Below are 25,567 nucleotides of genomic sequence, written 5' to 3' on the forward strand. Positions count from 1 at the left end.
CTGCCAGTCAAAATTATATACCTCCCATCTGTGTCAACATGAACCGAGCTTTAAATAAAGGGGAGTTTATTGCTAATCAAGATGGCAACTCCATTGTGTTTGGAACTGCTTGAGGAGTACAACGCAGTGGAGAAACGTTTGAAAGACATAGTAGGGTGTCCAGAATTTTTAAAATGTGTGTCCTGAAGTAGGACTATATCTGCACGTAGGGCACAAAGTGTACGAAACAGGTGAGATCGTTTTTGAGGTGCGTTAAGGCCTCGGACATTCAAAGAGGCGATTGTGAAAGGCATGATGTTGGGAAAAAGAAAAGATCAAGGCAAGAGAAAGAGAAGAGGGAAAAGAAAAATAAAGAAAAAAGGGGGGATTGGGAATTGACTCGCTCTAAGAGAACAAAGAGAAAAAAGGGAAAAGGAAGGGTAGAGTACTAAGCCTTACTGGAGCAAGGCGAAGGGAACAGATGAAAGAAGGATATAATCTTCAATGCAAAAAGGAGGTACTCAATTATTACGACTAAGAGGTCCAAATGGGCGAGGGAACGAGAATCCGAGTCGCCACAAGGATACAGGTGTGTAGATGGGGTAGGTGAGATTATGGTGGGGAAAAATATTGCATATAAGGGAAGTGGGGTGTGAGAGTAGATATATCACATAACGGAGGGAAGAATGATGTGCAATACTGTATATATTGAACACTCGTAAACTGAGGTCAGGAGGGGGCGGGATATCCCCTGGGTGAGTAGTGAGGAAGGGAAGGAGCAGGAAAAGAGAAAAAACAGAGGGAGTAAACATTAATACAACAGCAGTCACTTGAAGACTTTGGTCTTTTTGTACAAAGACATGTAAGCAACATGATGTAAGAAATAGCGCCGGGGAAAGCTAGCACAATACTTGGCAAAAATAAATTTCCTATATATAAAACACATGCTGAAAGTAAAAAGTTACATAACCAGTAGGAGAGAAGGCATAGTAGATGTAAACTAATATGAAGTAAAAACCCGGAAAATAAATCTAATGGTATAAAATGAGGAAAAAAAGAAAGAAAAGAGAAAAAAAAAAAAAGGCGGGGGGGGGGGGGGGGGGGTCTGTAGTTGGGTAGCAAATATTAAGGTACTTGCATTTCTGGGGATTGGAGGAAAAACATGTACAACAATCAATCTACAACAGTTATATGAAAATGTGTCAATAACGAAAGAACACAAATAACGTTACCGAGTCAGAGGGTGATGGGCAGTTCAAATGAAGAGTAGCGAGAGAATGGCTTTCCCAACTCCGAGTAAGACTTCAAGCAGGACGATCAATTTCAGGGTGGGGGGGGAGTCCAGATTCTTCTTTGTGTGACAACAAGTCCTTGCTTTCACGAAGATCCCTGATGGTGACCGATTTACCCTGAAGATCCACGATCAGCTTAAAAGGGAAACCCCAACGATAATGGATGTTTCTATCACGCAGGGCTTTGGTTAGATCACATAATTCCCTCCTCTTAGTGATGGTCAGAGGGGCCAGATCTTGAAAAAACTGGAGTGTTGATGATTTGAAAAGAATGTGGAGTTTACCGCGAGTAGATTTAAGGATCCTTTCTTTATCTTTGAATTTGAGGATACGTATGACTACATCTCGAGGAGTATCGCCTTCACGGGGTTTAGGGCGAAGGGCACGATGGGCCCTTTCTAACGGTAACTGCTGTTCCCCTAGATCTGGGATCAGAGAGGAGAATAGTGCGTGAAGATGGGGCTCTAGATGTTCTGTGTTGACTGATTCGGGGATGTTGCGAATACGTAACTTGCATCTGCGTTCACGATTCTCAAGATCTTCGTTTTTAGTGCGAAGATCAGTTAGTTCTGATATAATATGGTCTAGTTCACGCACCGTGTCATTTAGGGCTTTCTGAAAATTGTCTTGTCTTTGCTCTAGAGGTGAGAGAGGAAATGTCCGTCTTGATAGAGGCCACTGCTTTATCCAATTTTGAGTCCAAAGAGTCTTTGAAGTCCGTAATGAGAGAGCGAAGGGCTAATATGTCATCTCTAGTGGACAGAGCAGAGGGCGAGTGAGTAGCGTTGTCCATAGGATCCCGAGGGGGGGGGGAGAGGTGACCCCTAAGATGAGTGTTTTTGGTACCCCTAGTGAAATGTTGAGAGATATCAGCACCCCCTTCCTTAGGAGTCTTAGTTGATTTCTGCATGTGGGCCAAACCCATGAGCAATGTTTAAATAATGTATGTGGGCCGTCAGGGAGAGTATAAGCTCAGATAAAATGCGAAATTGAGAAAATGAGAGATAGAAACACCCAGGGAAAACCACACTGTCCATGTTTAGGTGAATATTAGAGTGGTCATAAAACAAATTATTTGGCTAGATGAGCTGTAAATATTAATACAGGTTGAGTATCCCATATCCAAATATTCCTAAATACAGAATTTTGGGAGTGAGAGTGAGATAGTGAAACCTTTGTTTTCTGATGTCTCAGTGTACACGAACTTTGTTTAATACACAAAGTTATTAAAAATATTGTATTAAATGACCTTCAGGCTGTGTGTATAAGGTGTATATGAAACATAAATGAACTGTGTGAATGTACGCACACTTTGTTTAATGCACAGAGTTATTAAAATATTGTCTAAAATTAACTTCAGGCTGTGTGTATAAGGTGTATATGAAACATAAATGCATTCTGTACTTAGACTTGGGTCCCATCATCATATCATCTCATTATGGTATGAAATTATTCCAAAATACGGAAAAATCCGATATCCAAAATACTTCTGGTCCCAAGCACTTTGGATAAGGGATACTCAACCTGTAGGAGGTTACAGTGAGGGTAATTAACTGACCCTCACTCCTTAAAGCCTCAGAATGGTAGGGGTTAAATGGATAATTGTGGGGGGGAGCAACAGGGCTGGATCACAGCACCAGCACTTTAGAAGTATAAATAGGGGGACAGGGGGAGTCCCACAATGATTGTGAGTACCAGGGCTCAGTGAGGTCTCACCTCCCGCCTTCTATAGGTGTCTCAGCTGTTTGTACAGGGCATGGACCAGCCAGTGCCCCCGGAATTAAGAGAGCCTCCGGGTACAGTAGGGGTCAGGATAGAAGGCAGCCAGTGAGAGCACTATCAGGGTCTGCACCACAGGCTTACAGGTCTACAGACTAGGCGTGCAGTTATGGCACCTGTAGTTACACTGTTACATCATCTATCATATCAGTATATTCCACTGTTATATCATCAGTTTTGTCATCTAATTGTGTCCAGTTGTAAAACGCAACGGAATTTGCTGCGCTATATAAGAAACTGTTAATAAATAAATAAATAATATGGAGGAGTCAGCAGCCCACCTTATTATACGGGGCCTTGTATTTAATATGCAGTACAGGGAGGAGTGGGGAAAGCACTAGGATCGTGGTCTCTCCCCTCCTGCTCTCACCACCTCCTAGCCGAGCTGTGTCTTCCAGATGTAGCTGAGGCTGGGACCCGGGACCTCCACTCAGCGTGCACTGCCCTCCCGTCTACAGACCGTAGCAGCTTCTCTGCTCTTGCTGCTCCCCTCACACAAGATGGCCGCCGCCCGCGATCCCCTTTCCAGACGACCGTGTCTCAGGGTCCTCAGCGCGGAGAAGACCAGCACCGCACTGGCGCAGTCCCACCTATTGCTGGGTAACAGGAGCAGCCAGGAACAACTTTAGCAGGGACCTGGGTAAATCTGGCCAGGAGAAGAGGGCAATTAGATGGGACAAACTCCCATCAGTGTGTCTTTTTAAATGCCACCATAGGTCGTACTATTGAAATTTGCACCAGCTCTCTGGCAGGTACAGTTTCTCCATCTGACTATAGCCTCATGTGTCTGCAGCTGTGCGTCTTTTTCTGACATGTTTGCGACACATGCGCACGAGCAATTGAACCTGAATGGATGCATTAGGAGTGAAGACCAAGAAACTCTGCAGAGTTCCAGAAGTTGCCAAACAAGACCTGCCATGCTCATGGTGGACTTGGATATGCTTAGATATGGAACCATGTACCTGAGACTACTGTACGTGCCCTTATTGCCTATTCAAATCATTTCCCTAAACCAGAGGTTCCCAAACATGGTTCTCAAGGCACCCCAACGGTCCAGGTTTTAAATGTATCCATGCTTGGCCGCAGGTGACTTAATTAGCACCGAAGTCAATTTGATTTAAACATCTGTGCTGAGCCATAGCTATACCTAAATCCTGGACTGTTGGGGTGCCTTGAGGACCGCGTTTGGGAACCTCTGCTCTAAATAGATTTTACCAAATTTATTGTGTGTGCTTTATTACGAGAGAGAGAGCATGCATGACATCTACAATGTTAAGCAATTGTTTATATGGTGCAATGATTTCATTATTGACCTACATCTGCCTATTAGCCTGTAACTGCAGGAAATCAGGAAAACCCTCAGGCTTTGTAACTTTTTTTTTTTTTTTAATTGGAATGGTGTTTTACATTTTTAAACCAAGAATTGGACGGCAGATACGAATCATTTGGTCCATCTAGTCTGCCCTTTCATGGTGTGGTTATTGGTTTATTTTAGGGTATTTGGGTCATGGTTCAGATTAAGGGTGAGGGTTAGTATGTTAGGGTAGTAGAATTAATGGTGAGGGTTAGGGTATTAGTGTTAGGGTATTAGGATTAAGGGCAGGGTATTAATGTGAGGGTTAGGACATTAGTTTTAGGGTATTAGTGCTTAGGCTTAAGGGTGAGGGTTGGGATATTAGTGTTAGGATTAAGTGTTAGGGTATTAGGATTAAGCGTGATGGTTAGGATTAAGGTGACAGTTAAGGTATAAGTGTTGGTGTTAGGATTAAGGTTGCGGGTTAGGGTATTAGGTGTACAGCAAATGCAAATCACATGCATTGGCTACACAGCTTAGTATAGCTCCTGCTAACATATACGGTTTGGGTGCTGTTACAGTCATTATAGAGTTGTTTTTCACCCGAAGCTTGGCGGACAAGTTGCATCCTACTCCGATCCTTTAGTGGGGAGTTCCAGTGCCCAGTACCCTCTTCATCCTCGGCCCCTTCCTCCATTATATGGTCCCTCCTGTTCCACCAGAGAAACTCTCCCACAGCCTGGTGCCCCTTCGTCATTAATTTGCTGTTACATTTTTAATCCCTAATAATTTCTTTAAAAAAAATACATAAATACAAAAATTACCAGCGATGATGTAGTAATCAGTATTGTGAGATCTTTGTAGACTTGGCACTTCAGTTTCAAGATATAGGAGAATGTTCAATATGAAATCCAATAAATGACAAAAAAAAAAAAAAAAAATACTTTAAAAAAATCAAATGTGTGGTCCTCTCATACATCCTCATGTTTGCTGACTCCAGCAACATTAGAAAACATTTCTTTAATGTAGATTTTCTGCAAAGCAAGGCTTCTGCATACTAAAACTCCTGATTTAGGCCAACTGGCAATCCTTTATGAGGTTTGTCTATCAGCATTGGGCTCAGTCCATCCTGACAGGCAAAATGAAGACTCTACAGTCCTGATGGTACTATTCCCTATCTTAGTTTTATTTTTGATATAGGTTCACCAAAACGAAGACTATTAGCATTCATCCCTGATTTTTGCACGTCAATGCAAGATCTTTACCCCCATAATGGATTCTAATCTCACCAAAAAACTTATGGAGGGGAGAATGTAATAGTGTGCGAGAATCAGAGATTGTGAAAGTTCTCATGTTTTTCTTCCGCAGGGTCCACAGATTATCCACAGGATAAACATTGGGATATGAGGTAGCGTCAGCAGATTGGCAGCAACGATCAAAAGCTTTCTGCCTCTCAGAATGCAACGGGTCAGTCCCCTATATCCCTGGCTCAGGCAATTCATTTTTTTTGTTGGTGCAACAGGAGCCAGACCACGATCTTTGGGCTGCTGATTTTGGCAGCCATAAGCTTGTTATTTAATTTATTTTTATAGTCTTACGTTTTTTTGAGCGGGTTTTCTAAAAAGCTTCTTACACGCACCTTAGAAAGAGTCACTCCAACAACTCTCCGCCAGGTCGTGACAACGCTTACCCATGTGTACATTGCTGTTTCGGTGGGCGTCTGTGTAGGATGTAGTAGCAAGTCCAGGTGACGTTACAAGGCTGTGGCCGGAGCACGGGGAGAGAAGGTAAGGAGTCGGTTCCCCTTAGTGGGGGAGACGCAAGACACAGCCGCAGCCGCACTGTTTTCGGAAAGGAGACTACCGAACAGTCGCTGACGCAGCTGCCACCTCGGGTGCACCAGAGCTAGGCCCCAGGGGTCATAGGCTCCAGGAATGAGTGAAAGGTCGCGATCCCTGGGGTTGATGTCAGCAGTGGGGAGTAAGATGCTCGCCCCTACCCCTGGTTCATTACCAGTTTCCGCAGAGTTTCTCGCCATGAACTGATTTCTATATAGGACCTAGTCTGTGTTCACTTGGGCGTCTGTGTTCAATGTGGGTGCACTGGGCATTTGTGTACACTATTGCCATCTGCATCCACTCAGCGTTCACTAACGTATTGATCGATCCTGGAAGCGGGGTGAAGTCTCCCTGTATTCCACGCTCCTAAGCCAGGTGATACAGCACTGAGTCTCTACCTACCATTAAGGACGAGTAGTTGGATAAGCATATGAGTAAACTATTGCTGCTTTTATTCGCTGTGCGACTGAATACATTTAAAGTCCTATATAAGGTAATGCAGTAATGTGTTTCTCCTACATACTTAAAGTGTATCTGTAGTTGAATATGTGCTCATATTGCTTATTATACTAATGTATAACTTGTGACTGATTGCTAGTGTGATTGATGACTTTACTATTCCTGTCAGTTTCTGTGTATATACCGATCCTCAATGCTGGTGCAAGGCAGGGAGGGATCGGATTGTATCTCACTTTAACAAGTTTTGAAGTGATTTCAGTCACAAATTGTGTAGTTAACACTGTACAGGTGTGTGTGATTTTGTTTATCATGTCTGAGAGGCAAGGGTGAGGAGGATACACTCTCCACAGCAGCACCAAAACTGTTTTCATGTTTGTCTTGCAAAGCTGGCTTAACCTCTTAGGTTCTGGTTCAAAATGTATTATGTGCAAATTGTTTTAGTTTTCACCCAAGCCTCCTGAATAATCCAAGGCAGACACAGGTTCAAGTTGAACCCCCATGGGCTTCTTTTGCACAAACATTATTCAGTATAGATGAGCGGATAATGCCAGCTCCTATACCAGGGATAGCTTAGCCTATTAACCATTACATGCATAATTCCCCCTGGGGGCTATCACATCCAGTCCAGGAATCTGCAGCCTTTCAGCAAAACAGGCTGAAAGGCTGGTGGAAAGTAAATCACACATACGTGAAACAACATCTTCACAGTCTACACATGTTTCAGATGGGAACTCTTCGGAGGATGAGGACTCCTCGCATACAGAGATGAGGATGAAGGTCCCAGCTCAGTGGCTATACCTGAGCTAACTAGTGCTATGAAAGCCCTTCTATCCTTAGAGGAGGCAGCAGAGCCCTTGTTAAAATCCAAAGCACCTGTGTTTAAACGTCCCAAATCAGTAAGGACTGAATTTCAGAGAACAGCTGACGGAGATTATGCAAGAGGCTTGGGTAACACCCTGTAGGAAGTTTAGAATTCCAAAGAAATGGAATTCCCATTATCCTCTTCCAGCTGGGTACTGTTTAAAAAGGGAGATGGCTCCCAAAGTAGATGGGCATGTCATTCGATTGGTGCAAAAATCTATATTGCCTCTGCCTTCAACATCATTAAAAGATGCTACGGATAGGAAAATAGATGGTTTTTTAAAAAACATTTTCTCCTTGTCTGGGGCAATTGTAAGACCAGCCATGGATTCAGCCTGGATGGCAAAAGCAGTGGCAGTCTGGGCTGATGCATTGGAGGATGATATTTCTTTTGCATCTAGAAAGCAAAAATCCCATTTCTCTTACGTCCTAGAGCAGGCATTCCCAACCGCGGTCCTCAAGGCACACTAACAGTGCAGGTTTTAGTGATATCCAGGCTTCAGCACAGGTGACTTAATTAGTAGCTCAGTTATTTTGATTTAACCATCTGTGCTGCAGCCTGGATATCACTAAAACCTGCACTGTTGGTGTGCCTTGAGGACCGCGGTTGGGAATGCCTGTCCTAGAGGATGCTGGGTTCCACATTAGTACCATGGGGTATAGATGGGTCCACTAGGAGCCATTGGCACTTCAAGAGTTTGAGAGTGAGGGCTGGCTCCTCCCTCTATGCCCCTCCCACCAGACTTGGTTTAGAAAATGTGCCCGGAGGAGCCGGTCACAGCTAGGGGAGCTCCATAGGAGTTCTTTTAGTTTTATTATTTTAAATAGAGTTTAGGCACAGGGAGGCTGCTGGCAACAGCCTCCCTGCTTTTGAGGGACTAAGGGGGGGGAGTAGTGTCCGCCCTGTGGGGTCTGAGCCACTATCTCCGCTGACAGGACACTGAGCTCCTGAGGGTATCAAACGTTCCCCGCCACAGGGGATCGCTCACCCCAGCAGCATGCCGCCACCCCTTACAGATCCACAAGATCAGTGGCGAGTTAGTCACGGCCCCCCCTGGCAAGCGGGGAGCCGGTGTGAAGATGGCGACAACAGGGTATGGAGCGCAGTACTAACTGCGCTCCGGGGCTCAGCGGTATATAGTGCGGCGCTGTGAGGGCCGCCCTAAGCCAGCGCCTACACCCTACACTGACCACCAAGCCTGTCAGAGTCCCAGGATCGCTGCCAGCACAATTCCTCAGGCCAGTATAATCTTCAGAAGAGCGGGAAGACAGCGCCATGAAAGGGGGCGGAGCTTCTCAGGGCGGACCTAGCAGCCATCAGCGCCATTTTCCTGCCTGCAGAAGCGCTGTCAGTGAGATCTGTCCCTCCAAATCAACTCCAGCTATCTTATAAGGTACCAGGGGGTTGTAGAAGGGGGGGGGGGGGGGGGATGAGGCTGTATATCTGTACTGTGCAGCCTATTAAGGTACACAGCGCTGGTTAGGGGTCTCCCTATCTTGTAGTGCTGTGTGTGGGATGTCTCCAATCTCTGTGTCTCTCGCCATTCTTAGGGGGGAAACTCTGTCTGCCCTTCCCTGTGTGTGGTGTATTTGTGGTCACCATTAAGCTATGTCCAAAGACTCTGTGTCATATGCTGCAGAGAATGTCCTCTCATGAGTATCCCATCCCATGTAATCAGGATTGCACTGTGTTAGCGCAGGTGCCAGCAAGGGAGCCTGAGTGGTTAGCCTCTCTTAAAAGTATGATTTCTCAGATTTCTACTAGAGTTGCACAAAACGAGTCTGCTACTCAGGTTTTACAGAAGTCTATGGCAGTTTGGTCCGGTTCTGTTACCTCAGGGCCCCCTAATGTACGCTCCCAAAAATGTGCTCTTGCCCAGATTTTGCAAGATGACATGGATAACGATACTGACACGGCAGACGGCGATGGGGATGTGCTGCTGGGTGGTGGCATCTCTTGCAAAAGGGGTGGAGTTGATGATAGAGGCCATTAGAGATGTGTTGAATATCACTGATACAACACCTGAGCAGGTTGAGTAGGCTTACTTCACTGACGAAAGCCTCGCTAACCTTCCCTGCGTCTAAAGAATTAAATGCTATATTTGAGAGAGACTGGGAAAACCTGGAGAAAAAATTTCTGATCCCTAAAAAGGTTCTGGTTGCTTTCCCTTTCCCTGAGGAGGATAGGAAAAAATGGGAAAACCCACCCATAGCTGACGCGTCTGTATCCAGACTCTCAAAAAAGGTGGTTTTACCTGTCCCCGGATCGACCTCGTTAAAAGAACCGGCTGATCGCAAGATTGACACTGCGCTCAAATCCACATGAACCGCTTCAGGGGCGATACTACGTCCTACTATTGCCTGTGCATGGATTTCCAAAGCTATAGTAAAGTGGTCAGGCACGTTACTTGAGGATTTGGATACAATGGATAAAAGTGACGTTGAATTGTTTTTACGTAACACACAGGATTCTGCAGGATTTATGGTGGAATCCATGAAAGACCTGGGTTCGATGGCTGCAGGAATATCTTCCATGTCTGTCTCGGCTCATAGAGGACTTTGGCTGCGCCAGTGGTCTGTCGACACGGAATCCAGGAGAGGTGTGGAGACCCTACCCTACACAGGTCAGGCTCTCTTTGGGGAAGCGTTGGATGCGTGGGTTTCCACGGCTACAGCGGGTAAGTCACCTTTTCTTCCCTCAGCTGCACCTGCTATGAAGAAACCTTTTTCTTCAGCTGCATCACAGTCCATTCGGGCTGCTAAAACAAGAAAGGCCAAACCGTCCAACACCTTCTTTAGAAGAGGTCGGCCAAAATCCAAGAAACCTGCTGCGGGTTTCCAGGAACAGAAGCCTGCTTCAGGTAAGCCAAAGCCCTCTGCATGACGTTGGACAGCGCGACCTGGAGTAAGGGGCGGTGGGGGCGAGACTCAAGCATTTCAGCCATGTCTGGGTGTCATCCGGCCTGTATCCATGGGTGCAAGATATTGTGTCCCAGGGGTACAGGCTCTAGTTTCAAGATCTCCCTCCTCACTGATTCTTCAAATCAGGCTTGCCAGCTTTTCTGGCGGACAGGGCTATCCTACAGGAAGCCATTCAGAAGTTGGTGGAGTCGCAGGTCATTGTACCAGTTCCACCCCATTTGCAAAACAAAGGTTACTATTCGAACCCATTTTGAACTTAGTCACCAAACCCCTTTCTGAGGGAGTTCAAGTTCAAAATGGAGTCTCTGAGGGCGGTGATATCAGGTCTGGATGAAGGGGAATTCCTGGTATTCCTGGATATCAAGGATGCGTACCTCCACATTCCGATTTGGCCGCCGCATCAAGCTTTTTTCCGATTCGCACTGTTAGTCATTTTCAGTTCCAGGCCCTGCCAATTCGGCCTCTCCACAGCACCGAGGGTATTCTCCAAGGTGATGGTGGAGATGATGGTTCTCCTCCGCAGACAGGGGGTGAACAGAATTCCGTATCTGGACGATCTGCTGATAAAGGAAAGTGAGAGATTGTGAAAATTCTCATGTTTTCCTGCTGCAGGGTCCACAGATTATCCACAGGATAAACATTGGGATATGAGGTAGCGTCAGCAGATTGGCAGCAACGATCAAAAGCTTTCTGCCTCCCAGAATGCAACGGTTCTGTCCCCTATATCCCTGGCTCAGGCAATTCAGTTTTTCTCTGGCTGGGTCCACAGGATTATCCACAGGATAACATTGGGATATTGTCGAGCGACAGCGAAAATGGCACCAACACGGTCACGAGCTTTCTGGCCTCCCAGGATGCATTGGGGCCTCCACTATATAGTCCCGCCCACTGACTCAGTCAGATCAGTTTTTTGCTTGGTGCGGCAGGACGCCGCATGGTCACAGGGCTGCTGTGAGAGCAGCCTCAAGTTTTCATTACTTTAGTTTTATAGACTTTCTATAATGTTTTTTAGAGCAACTTATCTTAACAGTGTCTTAAACGCATATTAGAAAGAGTCGCTCCAACAACTCCCCACCGGGTCGCAACAACGCTTACCTTCGGGTATCAGTGCTGTCTCGACGGGCGTCTGTGTCGGATGTTCTAGCAGGTCTGGCAGACGTAACCAGGCTGTGGCCGGAGCATGGGGAGACGGTGAGTCTATGGACTTCCTCTTACTAGAGGGGTCAGGACACAGCTACACTGATTTGGTGGAGACTACAAACAGTGTGTTGATGTGCCGAACATCCCGGTGTGACAGCGCTACGCTCTGGGGATCATAGGCGCCAGGACTAGGTGAGGCCGCGATCCTGGGAGTTTAAGTCAACAGGGGGTTTCAGACGCTCTCCTGGCCGTCCCTCCTCCGAGTTCATGGCCAGTTCCCGCGTGTCTCTCGTTTCATGAACTGAATGACCTCACTTCCGGCTCAGACGCTACCACGAGGGTACTCAGTCGCAGCTTAGACGCTGCGGTTGTGTACACTGGATATAAACCCGCCCAGACCGAGTCGCAGGCCTTTAGCGTCTGCATACACGTAGAGTCGCTCAGCGTCCGTGTCCGTTATCAGTTACCAAGAGCTGCAGTGTACACCAGTAGCGTCTGAATCCACTCAGCGTCTTACGAGCGTATTTGCTTGGATATGGAAGTGTGGTGAGTCTCCCTGTATCCAGCTCTCTGGAGGCAGGGTATACAGTACTAAAAATTCCTTCTACTTTTTAGTATGCATTGTTAATTTTTAGTACCTATTGCATATGAGACCTGTATATTACTGTGTTTTCTGCATGTTATGTTGAAATTAGAACCAGTTAAAACAGAAGTACAATTTTCCTACTTATGTATAAGTTATTATGGAGGTTGTATTCTCATATGACAATGTCTAATGCTTTAACATGTGACTGACTGCTAGTATGTGTGCTGACTTTTCTGTGTAATGTCAGTCCTGTTCTGACCCTCAAATCAGGTGCACTGTGGTCAGATTGATCTCACCTCTATATACTGACATATAGGGTGTTTTTCAGTCACAAAGTGTGTAGTCGATAACAGGTTAATACCATGTCTATGAGCGGAGAATTTACCAAGCACTCCTATAACCCTAACATGCTTATCTTGCAAGTCAGGGGTAATTGATATGAATCAATTGGTCACTATGAGGGTTTGTGTGCAAACTGTTTCGCTTTTCAGCGAAGTAAAAAACAGGAGTTAGTTCAACCTCCAGTAGAGCCACCATGGAATATTTTCGCAAAGACTCTGTCTTCAATAGTGGACAGGTTAGCTCCGGTAGCACCACCACAAGGGTTAGGTTACACTATGAACCCATACATGCAGCTCCCTTCCTATGGTTTGGTTCCAGTAGCTTCTACAAGCAACCAAGGGGCAGGTAAGACTAAGACAGATACGTCTGTATGGCAGACTACACAAGATGATACATCGGATGATGATGCGGAAACAATAGATTCAACTCCGTATGATGATCAGTCGCAGAGCTTTAGTTCAGAAGATGTAGCTGAACTCATTAATGCCGTGAAGGCTGTGCTTTCTTTGGAAGAGCCAGCCAAGACAGTGTTAAAAGCAAAAGCACCTGTATTTAAACGAACAAAGTCAGTGAAAGCTGAATTTCCAGCGTCAGATGAGTTGACGGAAATGATGGATGAGTCTTGGGCAGCGCCCAGTATAAGATTCCTAAGAGATGGGATTCTTATTATCCATTTCCTGCTGGGGATTGTTCGAAGAGAGAAGTTCCTCCAAAAGTAGATGCACATGTTCTGCGACTCGTGCATAAATCTGCTTTACCACTGTCATCTACCTCATTGAATGATGTCACAGGCAGAAGGGTAGAGAGCCTATTGAAAAATATTTTTTCTCTTGTAGGTGCAGTGGTAAGACCTGCTATGGCTTCGGCCTGGGTAGCAAAGGCAATGGGCGAATGGATAGAGGAACTAGAGAATGACATACCCTCTCCTACTAGAGAGCAAGAGGATCGTCTTTGCCGTTTAAGACAATCTGCCCAGTATTTAGAAGAAGCAGCAATTGATGTAGGCACTGTTGCTTCTAAAGCTTCAGCCTTGACAGTAGTCGCTCGCAGAGCAGTTTGGCTACGGACCTGGAAGGCAGATGCGGAGTCCAAGAAAGAATTGGAAGCATTGCCTTTCGTGGGTAATATATTATTTGGAAAACCTTTATCAGATATCCTAGAATCAGAGGCTGAATCGAAAAAGGTCAGATTTCCGGCCGCTTATAACCCTAAGTCCAAGGGTTTAAAATTTAGCTCTTTTCGTTGGCAAGGCAAAGCGAAAGCTAAAGAGGAGCCTAAACAGCCCCAGTTTAAATCCAGGGGTAGGAAGCAGTGGGCTAGCAAGAAGCCAGCTTCCAAACCTGAACAGAAACCCTCAGCCTGAAGAGACGGGCCTCCGCCTGGAGGATTCCAGGGTTGGGGGCCGACTCCTTCAATTTGCACACATATGGCAACAGTCAACAACAGATGCCTGGGTGCAGAAGGTAGTATCTCAGGGGTATGGGTTCCCATTCAGGAGGCAGCCTCCTCAAAAAATTTTTTGCACCAGCCCGTCTCGTATAGAGTCGAAGGCCAATGCCCTGCAAGAAGCAGTCCAAAAATTACTGCAGTCAGGTGTGATTGTCCCAGTACCTCCATCACAAAAGGGACAGGGGTATTACTCCAATCTATTTCTAATCTTAGCACAATCGCAAGATTTACTGTTGAGCCATCTTCAACAGACGATAGTTTGTTTACAGAGACACGGGTGGCTCATAAATTGGTAGAAGTCGTCCCTGAATCCGTCACAGCGGATGGTTCATTTGGGGGCCATATTGGATTCAGACCTACAGAAAGTTCTCTTACCAGAGAAAAAGATGGTCAAGGTGCAGGTCATGGCTCAGGAAGCGTTGCAAGCCCAGACAATGTCAGTCCATACAGCAATGCGACTGTTGGGTCTGATGGTATCAACCTTCGACATGGTGGAATATGTGCAATTCCACTCCAGACCATTGCAGCACCTTATTCTGACCAAATGGAACGGAAATCATCAGACGATAAAGAAGCAGATGATAAAGATTCCAATAAATGTAAAAAGGTCTCTAGCGTGGTGGCTACAGACAGACCATTTAAACAAGGGGAGACCCTTTTGGATAAAAGAGTGGCAAGTCCTGACAAAAGATTCCAGCCTGCAGGGCTGGGGGGCGGTACTCGGAAGCCTATGGTTCCAGGGAAAATGGACCGCAAGGGAAAATCGCCTGCCGATAAATCTGTTGGAGATAAGGGCCGTTTGTCCTTTGCCTGAACTAGAGCCAAGTAATCTACAAGGAAGACCAGTCCAGATCCGCTCAGACAATGCGACGGCAGTAGCATACCTCAATCATCAAGGAGGAACTCACAGCAAGAGACTCATGGAGGAAGTAACGCCCATTCTAGGATGGGCAGAACTCCATCTCCCAGCATTGTCAGCAGTATTTGTCCTGGGTGTACTAAATTGGGAAGCGGATTTTCTCAGTCGGCACACCATTCAGGAAACCGAATGGGCACTACACCCAGAAGTGTTTCAGACACTGGTGAACAGATGGGGTCTACCGGAGATAGACCTGATGGCGTCTCGTATAAACAACAAAGTTCCGAGGTACGGATCAAGAACAAGGGACCCAGGAGCGGTCCTGGTAGACGCACTGTCAGTAGAATGGAGGTTTCAGCTGGCATATCTGTTCCCTCCAATATCTCTGTTACCCAGAGTAGTGAGAAAGATAAAACAGGCAAACGGAGCAATCATTCTAATAGCTCCAGCTTGGCCAAGAAGGCATTGGTACACAGATCTGTTGATACTGCTCCCTCAACGTCCAGATCTATTAATGCAGGGTCCTTGTTGTCACAGTCATCTGGATCGCCTGTCTTTGACGGCGTGGCTGTTGAAACCTCTATCTTAGAGGCTAAAGGATTTTCAAAGCAAGTAATTCAAACCATGCTTAGAGCAAGAAAGCCTTTTTCGGCCCGTGTGTATCATAGAATATGGCAAGCCTATATTCATTGGTGTTCTGGAAAAAATTACAATCCGAGATCTTTTAAAGTAGCTAGAATTTTGGATTTCCTGCAGGCAGGATTGGATAATGGGTTGAAGGTTGCTTCCTTGAGGGTGCAAGTCTCAGCGTTTACTGTATGGTTTCAGCGGAAGATTGCTGACCTACATGATGTACGTACGTTTTTCCAAGGAGTAGTACATATTCAACCTCCATTTGTTCCTCCTGCAGCTCCCTGGGATTTGAATTTAGTTCTTACATTTCTCCAGGGTCCTTTGTTTGAACCACTTGAGAGAACAGATCTTAAGTGGTTAACGGTTAAAGTTCTTTTTTTACTGGCAATGGGGTCAGCCAGAAGAGTGTCAGATTTAGGAGCATTATCTTTCCTAAGTTTTTTTCCAGACAGAGCAGTTCTCAGAACGTTATCTAGTTATCTTCCAAAGGTGGTGTCAAAGTTTCACCTGAATGAAGAGATTGTAGTCCCAGCCTTTCAGGTATTGGGACTATCTGCGGGAGAAGCGTCGCTGGACATGGTCCGGGCTTTAAAAATCTATATAGATCGTACTAGTGCCATCAGGAAAACAGATTCCCTCTTCATCCTCTACGGATTCCATAGAAGAGGATGGCCTGCTAGTAAACGGACGCTGGCGAGATGGCTCCGAATGGTAATATCAGAAGCTTATTCTCATGCAGATCTCCCTATTCCGGCTAATGTCTCTGCACACTCTACACCTAAGGTAGGTCCTTCTTGGGCAGCACAGCAGGGTGCTTCAGCAGAACAGATATGTAGGGCAGCCACATGGTCTTCCATAAACACATTCATCATTGGATACTTTTGCCTCTCATGACGCAGACTTCGGGCGAAAGGTCCTCCTGTGCAATCAGGAGCGTCCCCACCACTAAAATGGCTTTTGGAATCCCAATGTTATCCTGTGGATAATCCTGTGGACCCAGCCAGAGAAATATACGTTCTGGTAAGAACTTACCGTTGATAACGTGATTTCTCTTATGTCCACAGGGATCCCACCCTGACGCATCTGATTTGAGGATCTAGACAATCACTAAAACCTCTTCCTTCTTGTATGGAAGGGTGTGCATGTGTGTTCTCATCACCTGTACAGGTCTCTACCTAATGTTCCTGCCTAAAATTGCTGTGGAAAGAACTGATCTGACTGAGTCAGTGGGCGGGACTATATAGTGGAGGCCCCAATGCATCCTGGGAGGCCAGAAAGCTCGTGACCGTGTTGGTGCCATTTTCGCTGTCGCTCGACAATATCCCAATGTTATCCTGTGGATACCTGTGGACATAAGAGAAATCACGTTATCAACGGTAAGTTCTTACCATAACGTTTATTTTTGTTGGTGCAACAGGAGCCAGACTACGATCTTTGGGCTGCTGATTTTGGCAGCCATAAGCTTATTTAATTTATTGTTATAGTGTTAATCTTCTGCGAGACCGGGCCATTCAAGTGCAGTCAATGTAACGACAGTAGTTTACATAAACCGACAGGGTGGAACGAAGAGCAGAGCTGCAATGTCAAAGGTAACAAGAATCATCCTCTGGGCAGAAACACACGCGTTGGCGTTGTCAGCGATCTTCATTCCGGGAGTAGACAACTGTGAAGCGAACTTCCTCAGCAGACTCTATCTCCATCCAGGGGAATGGGGACTCCATCCGGAGGTGTTCACGGAGGTAACAGACCTTTGGGGAGTACCTTAAATAGACATGATGGCCTCTCGTCTCAACAAGAAGCTTCGGTGGTATTGTTCCAGGTCGAGGGACCCGCAAGCCATGGTGGTGGACTCCCTAGTGACTCTGTGGGTGTCCCAGTCGGTGTACGTGTTTCCTCCACTTCCACTCATTCCAAGGGTTCTAAAACTCATAAGTAGAACAAAAGTTCAGGCAATCCTCATTGCTCCGGACTGGCCAAGAAGGGCTTGGTACGCGGATCTTCTGGATCTACTGCTAGAAGAGCCAAGGCCTCTCCCTCTTCGGGAGGACCTGCTGCAGCAGGGGCCGTTCGCTTATCAAGACCGCGGCAAGAAGAGCCGAAGCCTCGCCCTCTTAGGGAGGACCTGCTGCAGCAGGGGCCGTTCGCTTATCAAGACCACGGCTAGTTTGACGGCATGGAGGTTGAACGCCAGATATTATCTCGGAAGGGCATTCCGAACAAGGTTATTCCTACCCTGATACAGGCTAGGAAAGGAGTAACGTCTAAACATTACCATCTTATTTGGGAAAAAATATGTATCTTGGTGTGAATCCAAGAAGTTTCCTACGGTGGAGTTTCAACTGGGACGGTTTCTCCTCTTCCTGCAAGCAGGTGGGGATATGGGCCTCAGGTTGGGATCCGTAAAGGTCCGGATTTCGTCCCTATCCATTTTCTTCCAGAAACAGTTGGCTTCCCTCCCTGAGGTTCAGACTTTTCTGAAAGGGGTTCTGCACATCCAGCCTCCCTTTGTGCCGCCTACGGCGCCCTGGGATCTTAACGTGGTGTTACAGTTCCTCCAATCGGATTGGTTTCGAGCCTCTAGCGGAGGTTGAGGTCAAGTTTCTCACGTGGAAGGCTGTCACTTTGGTGGCCTTAGCTTCTGCTAGACGTGTGTCAGAGTTGGGGGCTTTATCTTGTAAGAGCCCCTACTTGATCTTCCATGAAGATGGAGCTGAGCTCCGGGCACGTCAGCAGTTCCTTCCGAAGGTTGTGTCGGCATTTCATATCAACCAACCTATTGTGGTGCCAGTTGCTACTGACTCCTCAATTTCATCAACGTCCTTGGATGTTGTAAGGGCTCTGAAAATCTATGTGAAGAGGACTGCTCATCACAGAAAATCGGGCTCTGTTTGTCCTGTATGATCCCAAGAAAATTGGGTGTCCTGCTTCAATGCAGACGATCTCTCGCTGGATCAGGTTCACTATCCAGCAAGCGTGTTCTACGGCAGGATTGCCGTGTCCTACGTCTGTTAAGGCCCACTCTACTCGTAAGGTGGGTTCTTGCTTTGCAGCTGCCCAGGGGTGTCTCGGCTTTACAGCTTTGCCGGGCAGCTACTTGGTCTGGGTCGAACACGTTTGCTAAGTTCTACAAGTTCGATACTTTGGCCTGTAAGGACCTTAAGTTTGGTCAGTCAGTTCTGCAGGAGCCTCCGCGCTCTCCCTCCTGTTCTGGGAGCTTTGGTACATCACCATGGTACTAATGTGGACCCCAGCATCCTCTAGGACGTAAGAGAAAATAGGATTTTAATTACCTACCGGTAAATCCTTTTCTCGTAGTCCGTAGAGGATGCTGGGCGCCCGCCCAGCGCTTTGTGATCCTGCAGTGGTTACTTAGTTCAGTACTGCTTAGTTCTTGGGTAAGTACTGTTTTGTTACTTGGTAAGTAATATTGCTCAGCCGTTGCTGATGTTTCAAGCTAGTTTACTTGGTTTGCCTTGTGTGTGAGCTGGTGTGAATCTTTCCACTAGCTGTGTATAATACTTCTCTCGAAGTTGTCCGCCTCCTCGGGCACAGTTTCTACACTGAGTCTGGTGGGAGGGGCATAAATGGAGGAGTCTGCCCACACTCTCAAACTCTTAAAGTGCCAGTGGCTCCTAGTGGACCCTTCTATACCCATGGTACTAATGTCGGACCCCAGCATACTCTACAGACTACGAGAAAAGGATTTACCGGTAGGTAATTAAAATCCTATTATTGCACATATTAAACAGGCGGCTATTTTTATGGAAGAAGCAGTCTTGGATATGGGTACTATTGCCTCTCAAGCATCAGCCTCAGCAGCAGCACCTCGCAGAGCTATTTGGCTACGTACGTGGAAGGCTGACTCTGGGTCCAAGAAAGTTCTAGAGTCTTTGCCTTTTACTGGAGAGATTCGTTTTGATAAAGAATTAAATAGTATTTTGGAGTCCGAAGCAGACTCCAAGAAAGTGAAGTTTCCTTCAACACACAAATCCAAACCTAGGTATCTAGCTTTTCGGACCCAGGGAAGAGCAAAGGGTTATGGCAAACAGTCTCAATCTGATAAGTCTGGTAAGACTAAAAAGCATTGGGCTACCAGAGGGCCTGCTTCCAAGCAAGAAGTTTAGCCATCAGCCTGGTGCGGGCCTCCACCTGGGGGATCCCATGGTGGGAGTCAGACGTATTAGTTTTGCACATATCTGGCAGCAGTCCACCACAGATGCCTGGGTGCAAGAAGCGGTATCTCATGGTTATGCGTTTGCCTTCAAAAAAACACCCTCTACAAAGGTTCTTTTGTACCAGCCCATCTTCAGTGGAAACAAAGGCCAGGTCCTTGCAAGAAGCAGTTCAGAAGTTGCTTCAATCGGGAGTGATAATTCCAGTTTCTCCAGCGCAACGGGAACCAGGTTTTTATTCCAACCTGTTTCTAGTTCAGAAGCCAAATGGGTCGTTCCGGTCCATGCTCAATCGTGCCTCGTTTTCATATGGAAACTTTACGTTCCATTATTTTGGCCATGGAGCTGGAGGTTTTTATAGTATCCCTGGATATCCAGGATGCTTACCTGCATGTTTCTATAGCACATTCCCATCAGTGCTACCTCAGGTTTGCTATCCTCCAGCAACACTTTCAGTTTCAGGCCCTACCATTTGGACTTGCCACAGCTCCAAGAGTGTTAACCAAAATTATGGTGGTAATGGCGGCTTATCTCCGTCGACAGCGGATAAGGATTTTTCTATACCTCGACGATTTATTAATCCTGGCACAATCTCAGGAATTGCTTCAGTGTCATCTGCAACAAACAATAGCTTGTTTGCAGAGACACGGTTGGCTCATAAATTGGGCAAAGTCGTCCCTGGTTCAGTCACATGGATGACGCTCTTGGGGGTTGTATTGGATTCTGGTCTTCAGAGAGTAATTTTACCTCTGAACAAAATATTCACAAAACAGTCGAGGATTTAGGAGTACACAGTCAAAGGGTATCCATTCACGCAGCGATGCGTGTGTTGGGATGTATGGTGTCGACATTCGACATGGTGGAGTATGTTCAGTTCCACTCGAGTACTCTACAACATCTGATCCTTTCCAAATGGAGGTGGGTTACATCAGACAATAAAAACTCAGACTATGGTCCTTCTTCTGGAAGTAAGGAGGTCATTAGCCTGGTTGCTATAGACATCCCGTCTGGAAAAAGGTAGACCCTTTTGGATCTCAGATTAGGAGTTTCTGACAACGGATGCCAGTCTTCAGGGATGGGGGGCAGTGTCAGAAGTTGCTTCCAAGGGCAGTGGACCAAGGAAGAAAGTTGCCTGCCAATAAATGTATTGGAACTTCGGGCCATATATATGGCACTCATTCAGGCAAAGGACATTCTTCAGGGGAAACCAGTTCAAATTTACTCGGACAATACAACGGCAGTAGCGTACCTCAATCATCAGGGAGGAACTTGCAGCCAAAAAGCAATGAAGGAGGTAACTTGCACGTTAAGGTGGGCAGAAGTTCATCATCCAGCCTTGTCAGCAGTGTTTGTTCCGGAAGTTCTAAACTGGGAAGTGGATTTTCTCAGTCGACACGCCATTCATGCAAACAAATGGGCTTTACACTCCGAGGTCTTCCAGACTCTGGTAGACAAGTGGGGGTTACCGGAGAGGGATCTCATGGCTTTCAGTCAGAACAACAAAGTTCCCACATACGGGTCTAGGACAAAGGATCCCAAAGCGACCTTTGTGGTTGCCCTGTCAGTAAGATGGGACTTTCGTGGCCTATGTGTTTCCACCGGTCGCCCTGTTGCCCAGGGTGATGCGAAAGGTAAAACAGGAAAAGAGCGCCGTGATACTAATAGCTGCAGCTTGGCCCAGAAGATACTGGTACACAGATCTGCAGAGGCTGTCGGTGGATACTCCGTTCCTACTCCCTCAAAGTCCAGATCTACTGTCTTGGGGTCCTTGCTATTACAAGCACCTGGATCAGCTGTCTTTGATGGCGTGGCTCTTGAGACTTCCATCCTGAAAGCAAGACTATTCTCACAACAGGTAATTCAAACAATGCTTTAGAGCAAGGAAACCATCCTCAGCTCGCATTTATTACAGAATATGGCCGGCCTATATTCAATGGTGCAGTGACGGGAAATTTGACCCTAGGTCTTTCAGAGTTTCCAGAGTCCTAGCATTCCTTCAGGCAGGAATGGACAAAGGTCTACGGGTGGCTTCCTTGAGAGTTCTGGTGTCAGCATTGACTGTATGGTTTCAAAAGAAAATTGCTAACCTACAGGATGTTCACACTTTTTTCCAAGGAATGCTTCACATCCAACTTCCTTTTTGTTCCTCCTACAGCTCCTTGGGATCTAAGTTTAGTCCTAAAGGCTCTTCCAAGTTGCCCCATTTGAACCACTGAAGCAAGTGGATCTTAAATGGCTGACAGCTAAAGTTCTCTTTCTACTGGTTATTGCTTCAGCTAGAAGAGTTTCATACTTAGGGCCATTGTTATGTCGCATTCCTTTTCTGATATATCATCCAGATAGAGTGGTTCTCAGAACCAAATCTGGTTATCTTCCTAAGGTGGTGCCTTAATTCCACCTTAACAAAGAAATTGTAGTCCTGGCTTTCTGCCGTAGATGCATCATTGGACGTAGTCTGTGCTTTAAAGATGTATGTGGATCGTACCAGTGCCATCAAGAAAGACAGACAGTCTTTTTGTTCTCTACAGATTTCACAAGAGAGGATGGCCTGCTGGCAAGCAGACACTGGCGAGGTGGCTTCGGAAGACTATTTCAGAAGCATATTCTCAAGCTGATCTTCCTGTTCTGGCTAATGTCTCTGCTCACTCTACTCGTAAGGTAGGTCCTTCATGGGCAGCACAACGTGGTGCTTCAGCAGAAAGGATATGTAAGGCAGCCACATGGTCTTCCATTAACACATTCATTAGACATTATGCCTTTGATACCTTTGCCTCTCAGGACGCTGCATTCGGTCGAAGAATTCTCCTGTCCAATCAGGAGCGTCCCCTCCACTAAAATTACTTTGGGACATCCCAATGTTTATCCTGTGGATAATCTGTGGACCCTGCAGGAGAAATGCGTAGTTATGGTAGACTTACCGTTGATAACTGTATTTCTCCTAAATCCACGGGGATCCCACCCTGATGCACCTGATTTGAGGATCCTTTCACCTAATAACCTCTTCCTTCCTGCCTTGAGCTTTTGAAAACGACTGAATTGCCTGAGCCAGGATGTGGGGATATAGGGGACTTGTCCGTTGCATTCTGGGAGGCTGAAAGCTTTTGATCGTTGGTGCCAATCCGCTGACGCTACCTCATATCCCAATGTTTATCCTGTGGATACTGTGGACTTAGGAGAAATAGTTATCGACGGTAAGTCTACCATAACTACATATTTTTTAAAGTGGCAATCTGTTCCATGGCAAAATCAACTTTGCCATGTAAATGATTGGCAGGACCTGGTCCCCGTGATTTGTTGAGACCTTTCTTAAGAGACACTGGTCTACCTTCTCCTCATGCTACAGATCTGAGGACAAGACTGGCTATCCAGGGCACTTAAGTCTGCTGTTTTTGGGGCAGTTCTAATAACTTCAAACTTCAAATCTCCTGCTTCAGCAAAAGTTTAACATTATTTATATGCAAAAGTCAGGCTGGGCACATATATTCAGCAGCTCCACAAGTACAGGAGTGCTGTAACAAGCAAATATGAATCTGGAACCTACTATTCTACCTGGGCCAATGCCAAAACAGCCAAAAGATGCTTCCTAAAATTTGGGGTTTGCAATTATTGGTTATCTGTGCTTCCATTGAGTATTTAGAAGAAAATAATCGATTTTTAAGTTGTTATAATTTTTTGTATATTAACAAAATAATTTTTTTTTTTACATAGTATGAATAATTGATATGAGCACTATTGGCTGCATTCACCTTTTTTTGCAAGCTTCTTACAGATCTTCCCACTTCTAGTAGGCTGTGCCACATTGTTTAGAATCAATGAATATTACTATCAGCTGCTAAGTCTCTTGCTTATTTTATCGTGAAACGTAACACTTTCTAAAATTAACAGTTTTGTGACTTTGGGGCACTTTCCTTATCGTCCTGTTTCAGCGGCACAGATCTGGTTTCACTGAGGTTTAAGCATTCTTGAAACACTAGATTTGCTGACTCCAAGTGTCGGCAATATCATGAATGAACAGTCATTGATCTGTGTAATCTATCTAGCCTCCACAGTTAAAATCACAAACACTTTACCGTGCCCCAATTAAACCGTGCCCCAATTAAATGTAAGCACCACTGTATAAATGTAGCCATAACTAATTGCTCTGTTTATAATCTCCAGGTTTGCTGGCTTTGTTGAAGGTTCATCTCACCTGACGCCTAATGAGATTTCTATTCATGAACATGAATATGGCATTGGAGGCTCTTTCTTGGAGGAGGAATTGTTTGGAGATGAGAGTGATATTGATAATGAAGATGAAGAAGATATATACCCTGATCGACAACCACTTCAGCATTCTATCAGGTCACTGCACAACTGAGGTTTCATGGAATTTCCCTTGCAAATAAGCGGTGATATTTGCAACTCACGTGTATCTGTTCTTACAGTTTGCGCAGATGTTAATACCAGCTACTCAGGAGTCCGGCTTTGTAACTGTTCAAGAGGCAAGTGATAGCAACGACCATACATGATTGGAAATACCTGTTCTTGGCTTGTGGGCAAAGCACACAAATACGCACAATACTGTTATCATTCAAAAATGTCAACTCTGCACTTTTTGTGCTACTATGCAAAAATCCAGACCACTGAAGGGACGGGTGTAGTATGTTATGCCGGCGGTCGGGCTCCCAGCGGCCAGCATACCGGCGCCGGAATCCCAACCGCCGGCATACCGACAGCTGGGCGAGCGCAAATGAGCCCATTACGGGCTCGCTGCACTCAACACGCTGCGGGTACGCTATCTATTTTCCCTCAAGAGGGAGAAAAGCTGTCGGTATGCCGGTGGTCGGGATTCCGGCGCCGGTATGCTGGTCATCAGGAGCCCGGCCTCCAGCAAACTGAAGACCACCCGAAGGGACTGCAGCATGAAGGTGTATGCTACTGCCTATGATATTTGAAGTATCCTGTATATCATGTTGATACCATAGCTGTTTGTTTTTCTGGACTGCAGATGTACGGATAGCCATAATTTGTTTTACTTTTATTTTTGTTTGTTTTCTTAACCAAAGATTTTAAGTTCCCAAACTATATTAATACTACTTATTGTTTGGTGTTTTTATTGTTTGTTTGGCCTATTTGTCTTTATGCTGTTTACCTTTATTATTATTTGGTCTCCTACAGTAAATGTCCTACAAAATTTCAGACAGCCAAAGTATTTATTAAAAAAAAAAAATGTTTGACCACAGGTTTACCTACATGTTTGTGATGTGTCCATATTGTGACGCAATATATTGTTTATTTCTTTCCCATGGATTTTACCATTTAAAAATGCTATACCCCTTTAAGGTAATTAAAGAAATTTGTATTTTTTTAGGAACTGTGAAAACACTTTTCCTTATGGATGCGCTGCCATTCATAATCTCTCTGTAATATCCTCATAGTGTGTACCTGTCACTGGTCTACGGTAAATGTTACAATACTTGTAGAGAGTCTATATTTCATAGTTAGAATGTAATGCAAATGCTTACTGACATTTGGACAATCATTTTTTCTATTAACTCTGGCTGATTTGTTCATAAAAGGACCGTTATTTAGAAGCCTTGTGTACGCAATTTATTATGACTATAGCAACATCTATGGTAAATACTGCTTCTATGGAAATTAATAAGCGGACTAAAAGGCCACTTACAAAATACTTGAAGCCATCAATATTAACTAGTGTGTGTATTTGATAGGCCTTTGGGAAACCATTGACAAAAGTGGCTGCTATACTGCTTTACAAAACTTGAATAGAAATTAAAGTTGATAACAGTTTCTTATGTGTTTCTTCTTTATGATCACCCTTAATTGCAGGCTCCAATGATTCGGGGTGGTTTCTGCTTTCATATTACTTTATTGGCTCATACAGTCAATCTGCAGAGTAGTTTTTCATTTCTCAGTGTTCTGCTGTGCTGCCTGCCTTGTATACATTTATGTGGAGAGCCAA

The 25,567-nt window shown here is 45.5% G+C and overlaps 1 protein-coding gene across 2 annotated transcripts in view; it reads left to right on the forward strand.

Moving 5' to 3' along the window:
• Positions 1–25,178, forward strand: part of NEMP1 (nuclear envelope integral membrane protein 1) — a 205,973-nt gene extending 180,795 nt beyond the window's left edge. Inside the window, exons 9-10 of one of the 2 annotated variants that reach the window (XM_063952439.1) lie at positions 23,764–23,946; positions 24,030–25,178. In XM_063952439.1, the coding sequence (XP_063808509.1) occupies positions 23,764–23,946; positions 24,030–24,045 (199 nt within the window). In that variant the 3' untranslated portion in view covers positions 24,046–25,178. Of the gene's footprint in view, positions 1–23,763 lie in introns of both variants that reach the window. The other variant, XM_063952440.1, reaches the window with a different exon arrangement.
• Positions 25,179–25,567: the final 389 nt, after the last annotated feature.

This window comes from Pseudophryne corroboree, chromosome 2 (assembly GCF_028390025.1).
Source record: "Pseudophryne corroboree isolate aPseCor3 chromosome 2, aPseCor3.hap2, whole genome shotgun sequence".
NCBI lineage: Eukaryota > Metazoa > Chordata > Amphibia > Anura > Myobatrachidae > Pseudophryne > Pseudophryne corroboree.